The following is a 21,203-nucleotide window of genomic DNA, read 5'->3' on the forward strand; positions in this document are numbered from 1 at the left end:
GATTTCTGCCGCTAAGAATCGGTGAAAGGTTCATTTGTACAATTGAACAGAGATTTCTGCACTCCGATGCGTATAGCGTGAGCCAACGGTTCAGTTCATGAATGCGGGAACGGTAAAAGACCGTCGTAAATCTACTTCGGAGTGTTCCTGCTCGGATGCACCCGATATGGGTCCGGAGCTGTCCAGTGCTTTGCCTATTCTGTTTACCATTGGTTGGGTGCGTCTGGGGATTAGGGTTGGTCTCGACGGCCGAGACTTGATTTTTATAATCCCGAGGAAGTACTGTGAGCTAGCAACTAATACCTCCCAGGCGACCCAAGTATATCCATCATCCTTTCAATAGATTTGGCATAAATTTCAACGCCCTGCATTTTGAGAGTTGTCAACTCTAGTGAGCCGGCGTTCTCAGCAACGAACTTCGTGTAGTCATCGCGCACGGTGCGGTTGAGATTGATCTTGCGCACTCCACATTCAATGGCTTTTTGAAAAAGCTCATCGGACACAGGATGCGTTCCATGGAGGACCAGTGGTGTGCTATCCGAGACCAATTTTCCAATGGCCGTAAGCCTATACAAGTTAGTATATGCGCAAAGCATTAGAATATAGATAGTAAAGACATACCGTACTAGATCCCATGCTCCCTCTGGCCCACCAGCCGGATATCCACCATGGATATTACCAAAAGAAGGCGCAAGAAAGTGCACCCCTGTTTGCTGGACAAATATCTCTGCATCTTTGGGCCTTGTCATAACGGAATCCATGTCAACCGTAGGCAAACCATCCTCTCCACCTTCAATGCGACCCATCTCAGCCTCAATAGTAATATTGAGTTTTTGAGCACGCTCCACGACAGACTTGCTGTGTCGAATGTTTGCTTCCTCATCAAAGGTCGAAGCGTCAATCATAATAGAATCAAAGGGGAGGGTAAGAGCCAGTTCCACATCTTCCAGCTTGATGCAGTGATCCAAGTGGACCGCCACTGGGACACTAGCAGCATGTGCAGCACTCACCACGTAACGGACGAATTCTATGCCTTGGAAGTGTAAGGTCCAAGGGAAGAGCTGGATGATTGCGGCTGAGCGCTTGCGTTCGGCTGCGCGTATCACGGCCATGATTCCGTCGTTGTTGTAGCTAGAGCATTGCGGTTAGTAAGAAATGGCACAGGGCAAATATTTTGTGTTTTCAAATTTACGTACCAGTTATACGCTCCAACAGCGTAGTTGCTTTCATTGGCATGGTTGAGAATCTGCCAGGTCAGGTTGCTCGCCGGATATGCGCTATGATTGCTGGTCATTGTGAAAGATATCTATAACTTGTCGGGCTCTCCTTGTCTCCTTGCTCTTCTATTTCATGGATTTATATGGAAGTTGAAGTTCAAGAGATTTTCAATAGTCTTATCCTCAAATTCGCTGCTGCCCTCGGCCTCGGACCGTTCACCGAAGCGCCTTCGGATCTTTCCAATTTTCCAAATTATCTGACTAAACAGACGCCGGATATTCATACAAAGCAGCTGGTTCCCAATCCACATCAACTGCCACTTTTCCTCTGAAAACCACGTACTTAACACCTCGATCCAAGCCCTATTATCAACCTCCAAGAATGCGTCATCTCTTTCCTGACTTCTCCCAACTCTATCCTCATGCTTTTTCGTATGGGGCCAATCGCTTCCCCAAAGCACATCTTTAGAGTTCACATCCACAAACCGCCTAACAACCCATCGCAAATCCTCATACTGTGGACCTAGATTCGAGCACCTATATGGTGCAGATACCTTTATCCACAGAATCCCCTCCCGGGGTGCTCGGCAGGGCATTTGAAGTCCAAGTATCTTGGTTTCCCGTAGATATGAATTGAGTTGAATGTTTGTTGAATCTCCGTAGCGATAGCTACTCCCCGCAATCAAGGCCATATGATCCACCACAACGGACACAGGACACTGACGCATGGACTCGCACAGTTTTGGCCAGAACTAAAGATGTGGCTGCTAAATTTGGATACTACAGTGATTCCCTGCCTTATCTCTCTATTGTACCAACCGCGCGCCGTAGCTTCAATAAGCCGAACCTGCACATCGATTTCATGCATAGCTCCATGCCGGACGAAATCTAACCGCACAGAACGCGCCCCAGCTTCATGTTACAAGCCAAGTATCTCATCTGTAAGTCTCAATATTAAGCACACGAATTCCCCGCGCACGGCCCTTAAAGCGCTCGAGGTAGTGCAGTCAGCTTCGTAGGAAAGACCATGTGCGATGCAGACGTGCTCGAGGCCGAGGGAGTGCCAAAAGGCCTAGAGGCCTGTGAGAGAAGCGCGAGAGGGCGTGAATTGGCGGTTTTGGGAAAGGGTGAAGAGGTTTGGTTCGAAGATGTGGTGGTGGGTATCCCATGCTTTTGGAGGGATAGGTTTGGGAGAGTAGCTTTCCATTGGCATGATCTTATGTTTGATTTGAAAATATCTAACATAATAGAATAGATTTTAAATTTCATGAGCATATAGTTTCTAGTTGAACGTACGGCTTCCATATCCAAAGGGTAACTCCAATGCTAATATTAAGTACTGGCCTTTCTTTCTCTTTTCTTTTTTTCCTGTAACCCCACGCTACACTCCGAGTATATTCAATTGCCTGTATAGGATACTCATTATGGCACTCTCGGTGAGCACCGAGCTGAAACTAGCCCGGATGAAGCATCACGGACGGAGTCCGGCTCCGACGCCATATAGATCGATTTAGGCCGTCTCGGATCGGTGCGTAGGAACTAATAAAGCGGACGGTCGCATGAAAAGAAAGGCGATCAGTCTACTGTTGCAAGCCAACGAAGGCCAACTTATTTCATCTGAGAATTCACCATGTCCGCCGATCCAAAAGACATCATTAACGGCCTCCAAAAATGGGGTGCCTGCGACGTAGCCGATGGCCTGTCCAAGCTCAAATACCCAAATGGCGGCTTCCTCGAGGGCCTAACGATATACTCCCCGGAATTCCAATCCGGCGAGACTAAGCTTATTGGCCAAGCGTACACAGTAAAATTCGCCCCGAAAACGGACGAGGCAGCACCGAAGCTTCAAGGGAACTATGTAGGTCTTGCATCCTCATCCAAGGTCCATGTGCATATAACTAATGAAGAGAGATGGATAAAATCCCCTCCGGAGCAGTGGCATTCATCTCACAACCCCTCCCACACGTCAACGCGGTCTACGGCGGCCTGATGACTCTCCGCGCAAAAACCCTTAACGTCGCCGGTGTGGTTATTGACGGCCGCGTGCGAGATCTGAATGAACACCGCGCGCTGGGATTCCCTCTTTTCGCTAGGGCTGTTGGTACCACTGCTGGAGGGGAAGTGTGTCGTCCGTCTGAGATAAACGTACCTGTGCAGTTGAATTCAGTTATCCAGGAGGCCTGGATCCAGCCTGGGGACTATATCATTGCGGATTTGAATGGGGTGGTACGCTTGCCGGTAGAATTAGCGGAGAAGGTGCTGGATGCTATTCCGGGGATTGTGAAGGCGGATGAGAAATGTGCTGAAGGGATTAAGGCTGGAAGATCTGTGGAGGAGGTGTTTAAGGAGTTCCGGGGGTAGTAGTTTAGTTCTAAAGGACGTTACGTTATGTATTGACGGAAAATTCAACGATATTGATTGATAAAAGGTAGAAAACACAGATAATTCACGGTACTAGTCCATTCCCAGTCTTATACACATACCAATCACTTGACGAAATTACGCGACAAAACGGAATCCCTCTCTCATCACAAGACGCTCATCCTCCGCTATTCCTCTAATCTCAGCCTGACTTTCGCCCTTCATCTCCTGCGTGACGGTAGTCTCACCACGCGCCAGACGTTTGTTGTCACGGAGAAGGACAATGCGCATGAAAATTGCCAGAATTATAGCAGAAAGGCAGAAGGCAGAATTAGCCGACATAGCCATGACATAGTGAGGGGCAGAGCTATCGGGGTACAGGTACGACGAGAATATCTACCATGTATTAGACACGTAGAAGAAGAAACGGATAAAATAGCAAGGCAGGGACATACCTGAGCAAGGTTCCCAAATGCATTTACAAAAGCCACAGCCGATGCACGCTTTATTCGCGGCCGTATCATGACCTTTTGCGTCCAGGACACCAATACCGGATTGGCACCGTGACCACCTGCTACCATGGCAATCATGGCAAAGTATCGTGCGCCGATATTTATCGACGCAGCCGCGATGACATATCCCACGATGGCCAGGACCAAGGGCCAAATGACGTGGAACGAAGAATTTCCGAGCCGGTCCGCAGACCAATTATTGGCAACCATGAGGATCACACTGACAACGTACGGCGGAACAGTTAGCAGAAGTGTATCAACACGGTTGAATCCGAGTGTCTCGACAACAGTTGGGAAAAAGTTCGATGTAGCACTGGCAACCTGGATGCAGAGAAGGGCCACCGCAAAGATATACAGCCGCCAGTCTGCAAACGCTTGTTTGAAGCCGTATAGCCACCCAGAATCATCCTCGTCCACTTGCCCAGCGTCGGAGATTAGCCGCCATTTGACTACTGCTCGCTCCGTGGGACTGAGCCAGCGGGTGTTACTGGGGTAATCTGGAAGGATGATGATAGAGCAGAGCGCAATGAAGACAGTGATCGAGCCTTCTATAATAAAGATCCAGCGCCAGGACTCTAGCCCGCGGACTCCGTCTAGGCCCTGTTGAATTCCGGCTGCGATGAGACCGGAAAAGGCGCTGCCAACCTGCGATCCGGAGAACAGAAATGCACTGCGTATGCCCATCTCCTCGCGCTTGTACCATGAGGAGATTAGGAATAGCGCTCCAGCTGTGACAGCATATATTAGCCATCACGTATTAAAAGGATATAATGACAATCAAGATGAACTTACGATAGAAAGCAGCTTCCACGAATCCCAGCAAAAACCGAAGTGTATAAAGTCCCCCAGAATTGTGAACTGCACCAACCAGGGCCGATAACATGCCCCAGGTTGCCATAACACCAGGGATATACCATGATGGCCTTAGGTTGGCAAGAAAGATATTGGACGGAAGCTGCATCAACACATAACCGGCGAAGAGAAGAGCGACAGCAGTGGAATATTGTGTGCTGGTTAGATGTAGAGAGTCTGAAATACCGGCCACTTTTGCAGTTTAAATGTTGTTCTGCAGATATGTTAGTATCGAACAATATTATGAAGCCCAACAATCAAGAGACGCATACCCGATCGAGATAGTTCAGTATGAAAATGAGCCACATGCATGCCAGCAGCCGCATATCGAGCTTACGCTTTAGCTTCTTCTCAGCCTCACGTAACTCCTCTGTGCTCATATGCTGAGTGATAAATAGACGATTGTCCCCAGAGGATGCCTCGTTTACGACGACTGTGTTGACATCCTTCACGGGCTTCATAATGTCGGCCATAATGAGTAGCAAATAGAGAAGATGAATATAACTGACAGAGTGGGCAACACAGAAATCCTACAGAAAGAGAGCAGGTAAATGCCCTCTTTAAATAGCCAAACCATCCCGTTTCCCTGTCGCCTACCCAGCCTACTTGATCAGCATGTGTCTGGGATGTGTTTAACAAGTACGCAGCGCAAAATAATGGGGGAGGGGATACACACTCACGACGACCAGTACTTCATTGATTCCAATGTATCCTATTTGTGACGATCTGCAGACGGTCTGTTTTGCCTTGTTGATGTGCAAGGGGGAGGATAGCTCCGAAAAGCTCGGCCCGGGGCCGAGAGTATAGCGGCAATTCACCGTTTGTAGGGTTTGGGGGATACCTCGGATGGGTATATAGGTAGCGCTCTAGGTATACATAGAAGAAAGTAACGCTTGAAAATAATTGGCTCTTTCCCTGATCTCTTGTCCATCCTGATCTACAGCTAGCTGTTCCAACACTTTGCTTTTGTGTTTTTCTAGTCGACAACCACCCCACGCTCGATCAACAGAGCCATACCTAATCCACAATGACAATCGTTCACATAGGTCAGTTTTCCCTAATCATACCATCCTTGAGCTCGAACTGACACACAATAGTGATGTTCAAGTTCCGCTCCGAGGTGACTCAAGAGCACAAAGACACGTTCGTCCGCGAGCTCAAGAAGCTCAAGGAACTCGACTGCATCAAAGGACACCGCCTTGTCGTCGGTGGACCGTCTGTTACAGACCCAATCGAGAGAAGTAAAGGATTCGAGTTCGCCCTGCTGAGCTTCCATGAGAACCTTGCAGAGTTGGGGAAGTATCAAGCCAGTAAGGAGCATCATTGGTACGAGTCTTACCTTTCGATCTCTTGCTTGTATATGCGCTAACAAAAAATTAATGTTGATAGGGTGACGAGCACGTATATGTTTCCGTACAAGGAGAATCTGGTGCGGTTTGACTTTGAGGTTGAGCCGGAGGATGAGTATATGTGGAATTTTCTGCCTCTGGAGGGTATCAACGGGGCGAAATAGTTTAGAGAATAGAAGCTTTTTACGATGAGAATTTTAATTGACCTCTTGCCATACTGAAAACAGAATAGAAAGTGTGTACATCAACGTAGGATGCTGATATATACACTTGATGAAGGATATCAACGCTTGTTATACATTTAGAAAACCACCCAAGTCTAGAACGGACTACGGTAAGCACGGAATGTACTTAGAAGTTGGGCACTGGCAAGAATCTTCTGCAAAAGAGTGCCATAATCCCAGCCCATCGCGGCCGTTGCCATTGCAGTCAAACTCGCTTGATCTTCTCGCCCCGGACGACCGGGGCCTGTCATGTTCTGATGGTTATTAGTGTCATTTCTCCTTATATAAACCAACAAGGGCGCATAACTCACCGGCTTCATGTTGATATCAAAAATTGCAAACCCGGAACCCTCATGGAATCGGCGCACATCAATCCGAATCGGTGCAGTTGCACCGATGAGTTTAGCAACCTGCTCGCATTCCTTCATAACCTTCCCATATGCAGGGTCCTTCATATCCTCTTCTGTTGCCACACACGAGTTTGCAGTCACCGCCACCACACCATTGTATGGAGCGATGCCGTCTGCGTGATTGTATCGCGAAACTGGAAGTGTACTCCAATGCTCCGGTCGCTCAGGAGAAGGTGGCATAACAGTGATAGTCGCTTCCTCACCAGCAAGATACTCCTCAAGCATGACCAGCGGTGACTCTCCCAGTAATGCTGTGAGATGCTCCCTCAATTGAGTTTGGTCATGGCAAAGTTTGACGCCATGGCTTCCACGTCCACGAACGGGCTTACCCACCACGGGGAACCGGTCAATAGATTTAACCAGCGCCTCAAAGTCATCGGATTTTGAGAGAAGCCATGAACGTGGGAGGGTGTAGCCACCGAGTTCTCCCAGTTTACCATTGAGATACGCTTTGTCGTCGAAATTCTCCACCATCCCGGGTGGCTGGCCCACGACACGCAGATCCGAGGCGTAAGGAGTTAATTTTTCAGATTTCTGGAGTGGATGGGAATCGAAGAGGATGGTGTTAGCCCAGAGATGGGTAGCGCCGCTTTTCACGGCGGAGTAGATGCCCTCTTCTGTATCGGGGAAGCACCAGCCTTCATTCTTGAAGACTCGTGGCGAAGGGTCTGGTGTGACGATATTGATGCCTTTCGATTGGAGTGTATAAACGATATCAGCTCCGGAGTCTTGATAGCCTATGACCCTGTAAGCCTATGATAAACGATAACTAGTATAATGGTTACCTACCGCCAGGTTTACGAGGCTTGCGTACCCCATTGATGATTGGGGGGTCAATATCCTGGAACAAAACAGCCACTGTAGGCGCACGGCTGGACTGACTGTACATGCGCTCAAGGGCTCGAGGAAAAGCCCATTGGCTCGACGGCCGTAGGCACGCTTGAGGTAGCGTGTTACAGGTGGCAAGCATGATGGATTGCGATTGCGTGGAAAGAAGTAGGAGGGATGCAAGTAACCCCCGCGTATGATGTTTGATGTTGATGCTAATTATATGCCGATGCCGGTCATCGGTCGAACATCCGACGGAGTGGCCCGAATGACCGGAGCTATCCGAATGATCGTAGGGCTGCATCGGTACCGGCCCGAAACAGTTTTTTACTGAATGCCCTGTGACTTGCATTGTTTTGGATTGCAGTTGTTGTAGTATAATAGAGAATAGAGAACACATATACAGCTGCATTGCTTTCAACTTAATTGATATACTGCAAGAATTGGCAAGCACCAGCCATTGTTACGCTTCGCTTGCTGACCAAGTTGAGCAACGATTCTCACAATGTCTTCCGTAAGTCCTACCGTTTACAATTGAAAGACCGTCCTCAGAAACTGATAAACTTCAAGGCTAGTTACTATGCTGATCCCGCGACGGCAAGCAAATATGCTACAGAGCTGCTGGTTAAGGCTGGTCTCTCCGAGGAAGACGCCAAGTCAATGGCGGACTGCCTGGTTTTGGCCGATGTTCGTGGTGTTGTGAGTATTGACCATATCTGCACTACGTGATTCTGTCTAACAGATAAAAGGATACCCATGGTATGGCCCGTTTACCTCAGTACCTTGACAGGGTCAGCAACGGCCGGGTCAACGCGAAGCCAAACCTCAAGTTTCTCGAGAAGACCCCGGTGGTTGCCCACCTTGATGGTGACAATGGTTTCGGCTTCGTGGTTGCCAGCAGAGCAATGGAGTCAGCCATCAAGCGCGCAGAGATCTACGGCATCGGCATGGTCACCGTCAACAATTCTAATCACTTCGGTATGGGCGCTACCTACGTCCTCCAAGCCCTGGAGAAGAATATGATCTCCCTGGTATTTACCAACTCAGCCAAACAAATGCCTCCATTTGGGGGTAAGGAGACTCTCCTTGGTATCTCACCTTTCGCTGCTGGTGCTCCTTCGAATAACGAAGTCCCCTATGTTCTCGACATGGCTCCCTCGGTTGTTGCTAAGGGTAAGATTCGCCGCGCAGCGCGTCGTGGCGAGTCAATCCCTGTTGGATGGGCATTTGACGCTGACGGAAACCCTACCACCGACGCAAACGTGGCTCTGAACGGTAGCATGGCGCCCATTGGTGGTCCCAAGGGTTCCGGGATTGCCATTCTGATGGACGTCATGTCAGGTGTTTTGACTGGCGCTGCTTTTGGTGGTGAAGTCGGAGATCAGTACAAGGATCCCAGGCCCCAGAACGTTGGACATTGCTTCATTGCCATTAAGCCGGATATTTTCATGACGACCGATGAATTCAGAGCTCGCATGGACGTTTTGGCCCAGCGCGTTCATGGCGTGACCCCGGCCCCTGGCTTCAATGAAGTGCTTTTCCCTGGAGAGCCAGAGCATCGCCTTGGTGCTCAGCGCCGCAGGGAAGGGATTCCATACGCCGAGGCAGAAAGGCAGATGTTTGTTGAAGCCGCAAATCAGTACAATGTTGCTGAGCTCCCTCTGTCAGACGTCCCCTTATCTCTGGATTATGGAATATACCCTCTGTACGTAACGGAAGATGATTAGATAGTCCCAATGCCAATAGATTAATTGCTCATAAGTCCCCGCGATGTCGATGTTATCTGACCCTCGGCTAATCACGTGTAGCCAGAATGATCAGGTGACCAGTAGCCGCATCTGGCGTAAAATACAGTTAAATTACATAACACAGCCAATAAGCGTCGAGGACGGACTTGCTCCCCGCACCAGCTTATCGATAACTCTCAAACCAACCACTTTCTTCCGCTTTCCACGCATCTCAGACCGTTGTGAGCAGGACCATATCAGGCAGGCACATACCAAGACGCAAACACGACGAGACAGACGCAATGCGACCAGATGGACCTCGCGACCCCGTCACCGGCCCTGATTCCGGTCCTGAGCCCCCGTTCCCTGTACGATTGTCGGGTCCCGTAATCAAAGGTTTCGGGCGGGGGAGTAAAGAGGTGGGTTAACTTGTGTTATCTGTCGGCGAGCACTCTCAAATACAGGAAGTGGAAGGCTAATATGGGCTTTAGCTGGGTATTCCTACGGCTAATATCTCGGCGGACATGCTCGCGGAGCATCCGGACTTGGACATAGGTGTATATTACGGCGTGGTTGCGTTAGACCCCAGTCGGTTTAATTATACGGAGACATCATCATCGTCGCCTCAGGGAACTTGCGGGAAGATCCTCCCAGCGGTGTTGAGTATTGGATATAACCCGTTCTACAAGAACAAGGAACGCTCGATTGTAGGCCGTTGTCTCTGCAATTGACGTTGTATATGCGTTGCTAATCCGGCTAGGAAATCCACATCATGCCGCCCCTCGCAGCACCCTCGCCGACTGCCGCGAGCAACGAACAAGTGAAATTCCACAAACTGCCGGACTTTTACTCGACACCGCTTAACCTGCTGATCCTTGGCTACATCCGACCGGAATACGACTACGTTTCGCTTGGGGCTTTAGTGGAAGATATTCGGGTGGACTGTGAAGTGGCACGAAAGAGTCTGCAACGAGATACATATGCGCGATATTTGGAGGAAGACAGAGAGGGCGATAATGACACTGAATACGTCAAGGCGCATCGGCAATGGTTGACGACTTTCAACGGGAATCGGCAGGCACCTGCCCGGACGTCCGGATTATGATTATAATAATGATCACATACGTACATATTTACTGGCCATGAGAGACATACGCAAGGAAGGGACAGCGGTGGGATAGACAAAAAAGAATGCTCGAGTTGATATTTGGTGGTTTCTTTAAATTATGTCTGTTTTGTGTGTATAACCCGCTTTGAAGCATTTTGTGCATTTAATACATAGGATGAATCTTGGCACTTATTGACCTGCTTCCACTTCCTGCTTGAAGCTGAAAACAGCTTCAAGCAACACTTGCTCACTTGCTCTTCACATTTCTTGTCCGTTCCCACTGCAGGGTCTATTTCGTCCCTACGACTTGGCGCCATGAATCGGAACCCCACGGAGCTTCTCGCCAACGCCCGCCGCGCCAATAATCATTGACATCACTACCAATCTGCCCTTGCGCCAAGGGACGAGCTTCTTGTCGAGCCTTAACATATGTCATAGAGCATGACCAGGAGTCAGATGCGCAGGCACCATGGTTCCCTCCGAGTTACTTAAAGTGACGGCTGTTCCTTCTGGCCCTGCGATATTATCGGACCATCCGGATTTGATAGACACAGAATGGAACGCCTCGTTAATTTTGCCCGTCGTCGTCACAGTAACAGTACCAATGTATCGCGGTCTCGTTCGCGTTCGACAAGTGGTCGGAGCAAGAAGGATGAAGCTCCTCGTCGGCTCATATTGACCTCCGACACTCCGGACTTCGACCAGACTATTATCCGACAATTCGAGACTGAGGGATTGAAGGTCAAATACCTACCATTCCTTGGTGGAGGTCGTGATCTAGAACGGGCCAGGAAGGATCTTGAAAACCGGTTGAATGAGCTCGAGGATGATCTAGAGCCTGGAGAGAGATATGCGGTAGTTGGTAGGTCTCTACAAGGAAAGAGGAAGCACAAGAGAGGAAGAAGCTAATTCCATCAGCGTACAGGAAACCTGCCTATCTGCTCTTGGCAGCTCATCACCAGTCTACTACAACCACCAATCCGCTCCCCAGACTCTGCGCTCTAGTTGCCTACTACCCCGAACCACCCTTTGATCCCCATGACCCCCAGTTCCAAGAGTACTTGTTTCCATGCGAGCCTCCGTCTGGTGCACTTGATGGTGTCTCAACCTACTCCCCTCATTCTCTGCTCCCTCTCCAGATCCACCTAGCAGATGGCCAGACCCCAACTCTTTACGAGAACTACACAGCCAATCCAGACAAAAAGCGCCACCGATGCCATATCTTCTCTTACCCAGAGTCGCATGTCGGATTCGCGGAGCAGTCGGAACTGAACTATGACCGGATTGACGCGCAACTTGCCTGGAGCCGGACACTGGATTGCATAAAGAGGAGCTTTGCACCTGGGCCAAACTGGACAGTCTCTGACATCGAGACGACATGGGCGAAGCATTGGCACAGCATGACGCAAATCGGTGCCCCTACTCGTGACACCATGGAGGTAATAGTGGGAGGAGAGAATGGTATCGAGGCACCTGAGAGCCACTATTGCTACGATCATAGCGAGGGACCAACTGTGAATTGTGTCCCGACTTTGATTGGAGGTATGTTTGAACCCGCTAACTATACTGATACATCTATGTCTAACAGCCGAAAGCAAAACGAACCAACCCATCCACCCTCAGAACCTTTCACAAAAACACTTTCTTCCCCTCCGGCCCACCATCTCAACACCTCCGCCTCATATCCCGCACCACCGGTCCAGACCGCGTCGTTGACGAGGTCCTCCTCTCCTTCGAGCACACTGAGGAAGTTCCCTGGCTTTTACCGAACGTGCCACCCACGAGCCGCAAGGTGCAGATTCCCCTCGTATTAACGGGGACGTTCTGCGCTGGGAAGCTGGTCCGACAGCAGGTCTACTGGGACCAGGCGAGCGTGCTTGTGCAGATTGGATTGTTGGATCCGGGGTTGATACCTGGTGGTTTTGAAGTGAAGGGGAAGACGAGGGGTGAGAACAGGAATGTCGAGAAGTTGCCGATTTGCGGGAGGGAGGAGGTGGAGGGAATTTTAAGTGCTTGAATTTCTCTCATTTTCCGAGTATAAAAAGGTGATAAGACTAAACCGTTAATGCTTGTTCTGAATGTAGATAACTATATGAAATAGACAAGTGTGTCTTTGTCGAAAAGTATTTTCTCAATTCCAGTCAGCGCCAACAAGGCAGTTGCACTTTTCTTGCAAACCAAGATGTCTGATAGATATGCAATCTTCTGAAGGTCTTGAATCATGGCGCGTCATTAGCGTGGTCTGGTATATCCAGTAAAGACATGACAGTCAAATCGAAGGATGTGATGACTGGATGCCTTTGCTTATCTGGTATCACCAGGTACACAACGCAATATCCGGATGTGCTGAGAAGTTATTGTCCAGATATACTGACCCGACTGATATAGATAGCTAATTCCAACAATTCCGGTCCCAGAGCGCGAATAGCTAAGGAAATGCGTTGACATTGCGGAAAGCAACAAAGATTCAGTCTGAAGAGAAGCTCTATAACTTTATAGCTTTATTCCGTTTCAAAAAAAAAAAAAAAAGAAAAAGAAAAAGAAAAAAGAAAAAAGAGTTGTAATGCATGTTCTACTGACCAAGCCGAACTTTACAGCAATAGTCTTAACTTGGAAGTAAGAAGAAAGGAGTGAATGGAAAACCAGGGAATCCAGGGGCGCCTTCGTAACTGCATACCTGTTGGGACACTGATATAGCCCAGCAGAGTCACGTAACCAAAGCAACGTGGTGGACTATTCACTTTCCAGCATGGATCAGCATATGTAGCAAGCCACATATACAGTAGATGTTGAATGAATATTCTTGTTTGATAAATCGTGCACACGCTTTTATGCAAAATCTATACAAGCACACATTGTAGTACTCACAGGCCCAGAACCCCGAGATCATCACTAACCCCACTGGCACTCTTCAACGTCCTCAAACTAGCCTCTTGAGCAATAGGCAAAACATCCTCAACCTGTCTATCGGTAGCACCCTTCGCCAGCCCAGCAACAATAACACCCAGTAACGTATCCCCTGCTCCGTTCACGCTCACAATATCCCCCCGCTCCAGGACCGCAGCCGGAGGAAAATGACGCATGTACACACCACCAACAAGATCGGATCCGAGGCTGCGGGATAAGATGTACGGCGAAGCCTCGGAGGATGTCAATCGGGGATCACCCACACGAAGGAGCTGAGTGAGAAGGACGCCCTGCGCGCCTAGTTTTGTGATGATGCAGGGGATGAATGGGAGGAGCTGGATAGATTGTTGTGGAATGCCTTGGTCGACGAGGTCGGCAGATGTCATGAAGACTAGTCGTTCGCGGGCACCTGAGGATGGGATTCCCATGGCGTCAATTACGTTGAACCAGTTGTCTGACTCGAGTAAACCGCGCTCACGTGCTGCCATGTACATAGTTGAGAGCTCTAGTTGATTTGGTGCTGCTAGGCTGATGGTGTTGTTGGGAACAGCATCGGAGTCGCGAATGACGGCAAGCAGTCTGCAACTTTTTGCTGTAGAGACGGGCTCAAAAGCAATGCGGGCACCGTGTTTTGTAGCCACTGCAATCCACTTGGCTAGCACAGCCGGGCTCCAATTTGCATCGACTACCACCCATCGAGGCTTTGTGCGGCCGATAATTGGATCCCAGAATCCCTCAAAATCAAGCTTGTCCTCCGGTAGCTCCATTATCCCCATGTCTGCCATTGCCACAACGAGGTCCTTATGTGTGTCATTGATAGCGACATATTGTGCTGTCCTTCCCGATGAAGCTGAAAGCATTTGGACCCCTTCAGTTGCGAGGTTCTCAGCTTGAAGCGCGGACAAGGCTGCACGACCACTCAAGTCATCACCTACAACGCTGCAGAAGAGGACAGAGCTGCCTACACGACTAGCAGCAATGGCAACATTATGACCTACTCCACCGAGACTCTGTCCAATGACGGCTGGGTTCGATGTTTGTGGAACGGGCGTGGTAGTCGTAGTGCTCTCTCCCGCAAGTGGGAAATAATCACACGAAAAGTCAATTGCAAGAGAGCCAGCAACCAGGACCTCCGCTTTTTCTACTTCCCCAGGAACGCCTTCGGGGACTGGTTTCATATTCGACTTAACTTCTGAAGCCGTGCGGTCAGCTTTAACCGTCTCGGGGATTGCTGGCATATGTCTATACATGAGACAATCTCCGAAATTAGGGACAATCCAAGCCTGTTTATCGACAATGCACTCACCGATCACTTTGTCCTTTGTCCGACTGCTCCAGTTTTGAAAGCTCTACAGCTACCTTGGCTGCTCGCTCCACGTTTGCCTCGACCAGTGTCCGATTGGCGACCACACTCTTTCCACCGCTCAACTCTTTGATCTTAGCTAGTACAAAGGGTGTGTTATCGCTTCCTTGGAAGCCTTCCACTTGCGCCAGATGGAGCGCCTCGTCAATGATCGCATCCAAATCCTCTTTTGGAATCGACTGTTGAAGCGGCACCGGGTTGGCGAAATGGATGCCTGATGAGACAGCGAGCTTGCTTTGCGCATCTGGGTGGTGTTAGAGGTGCAAGAAACTCCAACGGACCGGAGTGGAATCGTAAAGAACGTACAAATAATGGCAGCAGCTTCTGCTTCGTCTTGAATAACCTTGGGGCTCTTGATTCCGCTGTCCCTTGTGAAGAATGCAGGGAAGTCCACGGAGCCCTGTCTGCCATCTGCAAAAGTTCCGACACAGACTCCTTCGGTTTCAAGATATTCCAGGGTTCGAGGGATATCCAGGAAGCTCTTGCACCCCGAGCTAATAACAGCCACTGGGGTACGACCCAGCTCAGTGAGATCCGCTGATCTGTGTATTAGCATCCCGGTCATAGATCTCATTCGTGGTTGCACATACCAGAAATATCCATCGAGTTTTCTCCGCCCCGGTGAACGCCACCTTTCCAAGTTAGCTACTAACATGAGAAGCAAGATAGGCGTATATGGCGAGAGCATACCTAATCCACCAGTTCCAAACACCTTAATCCCGGCCATGTGCGCAAGCATCATTGTGCCCGAAACGGTTGTACCGCCATGAAGTGGCGTTCCGGCCAGACCCTGATGAATATTAGTCTTTATGCATATGATTATCCAGGTTAAGGCGTCATATACCAGGCCGCAGATATAACCCAGGTCCCGACGGGACACCTTGAGTGCATTCTTTTTCTCAGCGGTCGATGCCAATTCAATGAGCTCTTCAGCGTCCAGTCCAACTCGTGCCACGCCATCGAGGATGCCAATAGTAGCCGGAACGCCTCCGTTGACTCTGACGACAGATTCAAGCAACGATGCAAGGGCAACGCTTTCAGGGTATGGAAATCCTGGGATTTTGCTCAGCCGAGGGTTCGCTACCGAATACCATTTCGGATACACGTACCGTGAGTATAAATCGTAGATTCCAATGCCACAACAGGCTTCCCTGTAGCTACAGCATCACGGATCTCCTCTGACACCTTCAGGAACTTGCTTTGTCCGAAATCATGATAGCATCGAGTGGAACGAGGGCCTCTTGCGGCCGACACTCTAGTTGTCCTGCCGCAAAGACGGGCAGCAGCTCGTGTCGCCAGCATCGTAAGAATAACAAGAAGACAATGAAGCTCTCCTTGAAAACCAAGCAAAAGAAACCGAGCTAAGGGATATGAGAGTGATAGAAAAGTGGTATTGATATCCATCGGCGATAAGCGCAGCGCATTTGGCCGCTGCGGCCACCGTACAGCTCCATGGTGTAATTACCGTATTGGGATACAGACACCTCAGCAGCTCTTCTGCCCACTCCCATCCCTCAATCAACTCTCCTTCAACTTATCTTATTCTCTCTTGGTGAGATTCTGGTCGGTCTGATTGAGGACCGCCCATAGTTGCAATGAGGCTTTTTACCGCAGTCACTGCGCTCTGTGGGCTACTACTGCCCAGCAGCGTAGTATGCGCCGACGAGCGAGTCGCTGCGATCAGCGAATTCAACCCCCCGCAAGTGTTCAAGAATACGAATCTGGTTCGGCACACGAATCTGGAAAAGGGCTATGTTCGGGAGACGGTTAATGTGGTCGTGGAGAACGTGGGCAAGCAGCCGCAGAGTGACTACTATCTGCCATTCTCATCGGACGTGTTTGACAAGGTTGGAAGTCTGGAAGTGAGAGATAAGAAGGCAGTAGAGAAGGGAAGGTTCAATGTGGAAGCTGTCGAACTTGATTTCCGCAGGTGAGTATGCCTACATTGGTGCCAATGGGTGATGTTGATGGCGATGCCACGGTTGCTTGATTGGGGCTACACAAGCTTGATTGCTTGGACTATTGAAGCTAATGATGTTCTCTTTCTATAACAGCGACCTCGAATACTTTGTCATTCATTTCCCGGAACCTCTCGCTCCCAAGTCGCAAATCACTCTGGGAATCTCGTACACCCTTCTCAATTCCCTTAACCCACGTCCGGCCACCATCGAACAGTCTGACCGTCAATTCCTTTCCTACTCCTTCTCCGGCTTTACGATTTCGGCCTACCCCACCGTTACCCAGAAGACGAAACTGAAGTTTCCTAGCACGAAGGTTCCTGACTTTACTGTCACTGAGGGTCTGAAGACTAGCTCGGGCTCCGACCCCGAACGCCAGGGCGCAACATTCACATACGGTCCCTATGATACTTCGAAGGTTGCACCGGGAACGACCTACCCGATCACCGTTCGCTACGAGTTCACCAACCCTATTATCACGGCTTCTCTGTTGGAACGCGACCTGGAAGTGTCCCACTGGGGTGGTAACCTGGCAACAGAGGAACGATACTGGCTGCGCAACAATGGCTCCGAATTGACGAGCCAGTTTTCGCGTGTGGAGTGGACCATTAGCAGCTATCAGAATTTGCCCTCTTCTGCATTGCGCGAGCTCAAGTACCCGCTCAAGGCCGGTTCGGTCGATCCCTACTTCATCGATGATGTCGGCAACGTTTCCACGAGTCGGTACCGTCCTGGAAAGCCTAACCGCGACGCGCACCTGGAGCTTCGTTTTCGGTACCCCATCTTTGGTGGCTGGAACTACAGCTTCCGGATCGGTTGGAACAATGATCTGGCCTCTTTCCTACGCCGCGCGGTAACTGGTGCGGACTCTTATGTCCTGAAAGTGCCGTTCATCGAGGGTCCCAAGGCCCCCGAGGGTGCCCAATACGAGAATGTTGTTGTCCGCTTGATTCTTCCTGAAGGATCTCGGAATGTCAAGTATGAGTTGGTGGAAGGATCTGCCAGCAATGGCCTTCCAGGTCCCAACCAGATTCGGTCTCACCTGTCCGACTACAAGACCTACATGGACACACTGGGCCGGACAGTATTGACCCTGGAAGCGGAGAATCTCTCTGACGAGGCTCGTGATTCTCAGCTTGTGGTAAGTTTGCTCCAATTGTTATTTTTTCTTTTCTTTTTTTCCCCCGGAGTGCCGTGCTAATGACTGTAGGTCACTTACGATTACACCCTGTTGGATGGACTGCGCAAACCGTTTACCATCACAGCCGGTCTATTGGCTGTTTTTGCTGCTGCGTGGTTCATCGGAAATATCGATGTTAGTATCAGGAAGCGGTAGATATTCATATATACGGGCGTGTATTATTTGTGTTTTATCGTCCAGCGCAGCTTATACCAAAATGAAGTGCCTCGCAAACTATTATTGAAATTCAGACGGTCATATCGAGTCTCTATCTTTGTAAAATCATAGTAAACCGGGTAAACCGGCATTCATGGCTTGTCGCCTTGACATGAGATGCTGCTGCCTCCCACAACTTTCTGCCTTCTGCCTTGCTATAAATTAGCCGTCCTCTTCTCTCTTCTTCCTCTCTCATTCTTCTTTCTTGCAACTCTATCAATTTTTCTTTTCCTCAGCATCCTCGTCTTCCATCGCCACCCTGGTCCCGGATGGTCCTTGGCGGGAGGCCAGTAAGCAGCACAGGAACCATCACATTTTGTGGCTGAAACCTAATCAATGTTTTCCGGTCGACTGATCAGGCTGGACTAAAAGGGCACTGTCTCGTAGGAAAGACTGCTTGGGCGATAGGGTTGGGTTTGGGATATCAGATGCTGTGAGAGATGCATATCATAATACATTTCAAGGCTCTTGGCGGAAGGTTGGTAAGCAGCACAGGGATCACCAGTAAAATTGATGAGACCTAGTAAATACTTTTCCAGCATACAAATCATTATAGGCGAGAGGGCAGTAGCCAATATTCCCCTCGTAAGAAAGATTAACCAGGGGAAGGGTTGGGCTTGGGAAACTCACACTCTTTATAGTATTTTGTATTGTACACATGGCCCTTGATGGGCAGCTGGAGCAGCACAGGAATCACCGTAGCATAATGTGGATGAGATCTAGTTAATGTTCCCGGCTGACTGACCATCCTGGACTACGAGGATCATTGGCCAGTTTTCCTCGTAAGGAGGTCTGATCGGACGGTAAGATTGGGCTTGCGACAGTACTGATGCTTGTCATTGGCATCGTCACTTGTCGAACCTGCGTTAAAGAGTCAAACTCCAACTTCCTAGTTTTGCTAACACTTCATAGGGCCTGGTCCTGGAGGGAAGCTGGTAGCAGCACAGGAATCACCGCAGTATAACGTCGATGAGACCTAGTCAATGCTCCCGGCCGACTGACTGGGCTGGACTGTGGCACCATACTTGAGTGCTACTGTCTTGACAAAACAAGGCAAGACACAAGGGTTTCCGGTTCCTTACAGGACGGACTGGTTGGGCGGTAGGGTTGAGTCTGGCATATCAGATGCTGAATGGTGCTGATATCGAAATTGCATAAAAAGGTATGTATCCACATCATCACGGCTAGAATGCTATGAACGGTACTGACTTTGTTTATATATGATTCCAGTTGTGATGATCATGAGGGTTTCGAATGAGGTTATTACTTCTTGGACTTAGGAGAGTCGGGATCCCGAGTAACCATGTATAAACAGCGTGCGTGGAGGTTAATCACACTTCGAGGATTATAACAAAAAGTCCGGACACCGTAGAATGCTTCCCATCTGCTAGTCCTATCCTATCCCACCATTCTAGATTGTACAAAACTTAGTAACAAACGCCGTACGCCGCGAGAAAAAGATGCACCAAAAGAAAGTAAAAGAAGTGAATATCATTCTTCCAGTTTCCTCTTAACCCCATTCGCAGCAGGCGGCATAGGTCTCCCTCTCACATCTGAAGGAGCATGCTGTGTAGCCTGGCGTTTCTTCCAGGCAGTCTTGATAGCGCCTGCAGCGCGAATGAGGTCATCTTCCGTCACGCGGTCCTCGATACTCTCAAGGACCTTCTGGACAGTAGAGACATGATTCGCATCCATTTTATCATCACGGAGGCGGTGAAAACGCCAGCGACCTTCTTCATCCTTTGCACATTCGACAATCGTATCATCGAGCGGCTGCCCGAGGGCCTTCAAATCTTCCCATTCAGCCGGGGTCACGTACAATTCACCGAATGGACGGTAATCGTTCGAGCTGTGCATAACGAAGAGGTGAAATATAGGGATTGCGTCGTAGTCACGGTACGGCTGCGTGATACCATCCGCTTCATCGTCCGAGTCTGGTTCGAGGAACGGGAACTCGAGGCGCATGCGGAAGTCGATGGTGTTTTCAGCAGGCGGCTTCCATTTGAGGATATGCTCGTCTGTACCAATACGGTAGGGCGTACTGCGACAGGTGAAGATCAAGCCGTCGTTGCCGTGGATGCGCTTGACCCTGGGGATGATATCGCGGAACATCATCTCGATTCCGTAGCTGACCTGGGTTGACTTGTCCTCTACAACAAAAACGCGGTGCTGCTTCTCTTCTGGAAACTTTTCGTACATCGCCCTGTATGGCTTGAGGACGTTCTCCTTGAAATACGCCAATCGCTTGTCCAGCGTACGATGCATCAAAGCCTGTCCATCCAACACCAAACAATCAAACACGAGATACTTGAGTTGCTGCGTCCCATCATCATACGTATCATTCACCAACTCTCCATCCACTAGTGTATCCACGTGGTACGACTGAAAGCTCTTATCCCCCGGTCTAGGGAAATGCAGCCCCGGCACGAATCGGTAGTCATTCTTGCGGTCGATCAGGTAGTGAATCTCCGGGGTATCGGAGTCCGGGTCCCCGCGCGCAAAGTACATTAGACACCGGATCCCATCTGTCTTTTCGCATACGTAGTAGTCCTCGCGTTGAAGTTCGAGGAGGTGTTTCGTCGAGAAGCTGACTGGTTGCGCTCCCGGGAAGTTTAAGTTGTTGCGACCTAGGAGGGCGGCGACTTCGCGGCGGAACTGGTCGGCTAGATCTGGTTCAGCTTTGATGCCAACAGCATCTAGGTCGGGGACGGAGTTGGACATTGTGTTTATATGGAGATGTTAGGAGCGATGGAGCGAAAGAGGGCGATTGTTTTCTGATTCGAGGGACGTAGGAAGTTCGGAGGCAAGTCAGGACGGCTGTCGCCCGTAGGCGCGAATTCACGGCGGAAGTCGAAAGAAGAGGTGTCGAAAGATTAGAGTGCGCGAATAATTGACAGGACTGTGTGTTGTAGATAGCGAGAGGAGGTGAAAATGGATGGAGATGGAGATGGCCTCATGGTTCGATGCCGCGGCGTCAAATGTCGATCACTT

General features: G+C 49.7%; 12 protein-coding genes across 12 annotated transcripts; 6 read left to right on the top strand and 6 right to left on the bottom strand.

Annotated features, from left to right (window-relative positions):
• Nucleotides 1-296: 296 nt before the first annotated feature.
• Nucleotides 297-1,294, bottom strand: EURHEDRAFT_459346 (class II fructose-bisphosphate aldolase; the record flags this gene model as incomplete). The annotated part of the gene is made up of 3 exons (XM_040784574.1): nucleotides 297-567; nucleotides 622-1,131; nucleotides 1,197-1,294. 3 exons carry the CDS (start codon nucleotides 1,292-1,294, stop codon nucleotides 297-299), a joined length of 879 nt encoding a protein of 292 aa, XP_040637575.1.
• A 219-nt stretch (nucleotides 1,295-1,513) lies between these two features.
• On the bottom strand, nucleotides 1,514-2,486 carry EURHEDRAFT_540206 (uncharacterized protein; the record flags this gene model as incomplete). Its single annotated transcript, XM_040787371.1, has 2 exons — nucleotides 2,002-2,486; nucleotides 1,514-1,969 (listed from the first exon to the last, which is right to left on the bottom strand). Coding segments are annotated over exons 1-2 (540 nt in total), but the record flags the coding sequence as incomplete, so codon positions are not given.
• A 361-nt stretch (nucleotides 2,487-2,847) lies between these two features.
• Nucleotides 2,848-3,578, top strand: EURHEDRAFT_403943 (RraA family protein; the record flags this gene model as incomplete). Its single annotated transcript, XM_040780268.1, has 2 exons — nucleotides 2,848-3,075; nucleotides 3,129-3,578. 2 exons carry the CDS (start codon nucleotides 2,848-2,850, stop codon nucleotides 3,576-3,578), a joined length of 678 nt encoding a protein of 225 aa, XP_040637577.1.
• Nucleotides 3,579-3,664: 86 nt separating this feature from the next.
• EURHEDRAFT_524387 (MFS general substrate transporter) lies at nucleotides 3,665-5,415 on the bottom strand (the record flags this gene model as incomplete). Its single annotated transcript, XM_040786926.1, has 5 exons — nucleotides 3,665-3,974; nucleotides 4,034-4,818; nucleotides 4,883-5,100; nucleotides 5,129-5,156; nucleotides 5,280-5,415. The coding sequence occupies 5 exons, from the start codon at nucleotides 5,413-5,415 to the stop codon at nucleotides 3,717-3,719; spliced, it is 1,425 nt and encodes a 474-aa protein (XP_040637578.1). The 3' UTR covers nucleotides 3,665-3,716.
• A 554-nt stretch (nucleotides 5,416-5,969) lies between these two features.
• EURHEDRAFT_403945 (Dabb family protein) lies at nucleotides 5,970-6,455 on the top strand (the record flags this gene model as incomplete). Its single annotated transcript, XM_040780269.1, has 3 exons — nucleotides 5,970-5,988; nucleotides 6,040-6,268; nucleotides 6,332-6,455. 3 exons carry the CDS (start codon nucleotides 5,970-5,972, stop codon nucleotides 6,453-6,455), a joined length of 372 nt encoding a protein of 123 aa, XP_040637579.1.
• Nucleotides 6,456-6,610: 155 nt separating this feature from the next.
• On the bottom strand, nucleotides 6,611-7,814 carry EURHEDRAFT_459169 (glutathione synthetase ATP-binding domain-like protein; the record flags this gene model as incomplete). Its single annotated transcript, XM_040784557.1, has 3 exons — nucleotides 6,611-6,769; nucleotides 6,827-7,662; nucleotides 7,715-7,814. 3 exons carry the CDS (start codon nucleotides 7,812-7,814, stop codon nucleotides 6,611-6,613), a joined length of 1,095 nt encoding a protein of 364 aa, XP_040637580.1.
• A 341-nt stretch (nucleotides 7,815-8,155) lies between these two features.
• EURHEDRAFT_413894 (Ldh family oxidoreductase) lies at nucleotides 8,156-9,489 on the top strand. Its single transcript, XM_040782278.1, has one exon. It carries the CDS (start codon nucleotides 8,515-8,517, stop codon nucleotides 9,478-9,480), a length of 966 nt encoding a protein of 321 aa, XP_040637581.1. The 5' UTR covers nucleotides 8,156-8,514; the 3' UTR covers nucleotides 9,481-9,489.
• A 215-nt stretch (nucleotides 9,490-9,704) lies between these two features.
• Nucleotides 9,705-10,798, top strand: fmn1 (riboflavin kinase). Its single transcript, XM_040782279.1, has 3 exons — nucleotides 9,705-9,899; nucleotides 9,972-10,187; nucleotides 10,241-10,798. Exons 1-3 carry the CDS (start codon nucleotides 9,783-9,785, stop codon nucleotides 10,583-10,585), a joined length of 678 nt encoding a protein of 225 aa, XP_040637582.1. The 5' UTR covers nucleotides 9,705-9,782; the 3' UTR covers nucleotides 10,586-10,798.
• A 180-nt stretch (nucleotides 10,799-10,978) lies between these two features.
• On the top strand, nucleotides 10,979-12,651 carry EURHEDRAFT_503436 (dienelactone hydrolase). The gene is made up of 3 exons (XM_040785794.1): nucleotides 10,979-11,450; nucleotides 11,507-12,130; nucleotides 12,184-12,651. Exons 1-3 carry the CDS (start codon nucleotides 11,144-11,146, stop codon nucleotides 12,603-12,605), a joined length of 1,353 nt encoding a protein of 450 aa, XP_040637583.1. The 5' UTR covers nucleotides 10,979-11,143; the 3' UTR covers nucleotides 12,606-12,651.
• Nucleotides 12,652-13,452: 801 nt separating this feature from the next.
• EURHEDRAFT_459276 (pseudouridine-5'-phosphate glycosidase/carbohydrate kinase family protein) lies at nucleotides 13,453-16,160 on the bottom strand (the record flags this gene model as incomplete). Its single annotated transcript, XM_040784566.1, has 7 exons — nucleotides 13,453-14,753; nucleotides 14,809-15,102; nucleotides 15,165-15,395; nucleotides 15,449-15,490; nucleotides 15,549-15,648; nucleotides 15,703-15,911; nucleotides 15,968-16,160. 7 exons carry the CDS (start codon nucleotides 16,158-16,160, stop codon nucleotides 13,453-13,455), a joined length of 2,370 nt encoding a protein of 789 aa, XP_040637584.1.
• Nucleotides 16,161-16,356: 196 nt separating this feature from the next.
• On the top strand, nucleotides 16,357-18,261 carry EURHEDRAFT_413898 (dolichyl-diphosphooligosaccharide--protein glycotransferase subunit OST1). Its single transcript, XM_040782280.1, has 3 exons — nucleotides 16,357-16,788; nucleotides 16,913-17,957; nucleotides 18,027-18,261. The coding sequence occupies exons 1-3, from the start codon at nucleotides 16,454-16,456 to the stop codon at nucleotides 18,150-18,152; spliced, it is 1,506 nt and encodes a 501-aa protein (XP_040637585.1). The 5' UTR covers nucleotides 16,357-16,453; the 3' UTR covers nucleotides 18,153-18,261.
• Nucleotides 18,262-19,221: 960 nt separating this feature from the next.
• EURHEDRAFT_413901 (mRNA guanylyltransferase) lies at nucleotides 19,222-21,150 on the bottom strand. The gene has a single exon (XM_040782281.1). It carries the CDS (start codon nucleotides 20,931-20,933, stop codon nucleotides 19,704-19,706), a length of 1,230 nt encoding a protein of 409 aa, XP_040637586.1. The 5' UTR covers nucleotides 20,934-21,150; the 3' UTR covers nucleotides 19,222-19,703.
• Between the last annotated feature and the right edge of the window lie 53 nt (nucleotides 21,151-21,203).

This window comes from Aspergillus ruber (genome assembly GCF_000600275.1).
Source record: "Aspergillus ruber CBS 135680 unplaced genomic scaffold scaffold00019, whole genome shotgun sequence".
Lineage (NCBI taxonomy): Eukaryota > Fungi > Ascomycota > Eurotiomycetes > Eurotiales > Aspergillaceae > Aspergillus > Aspergillus ruber.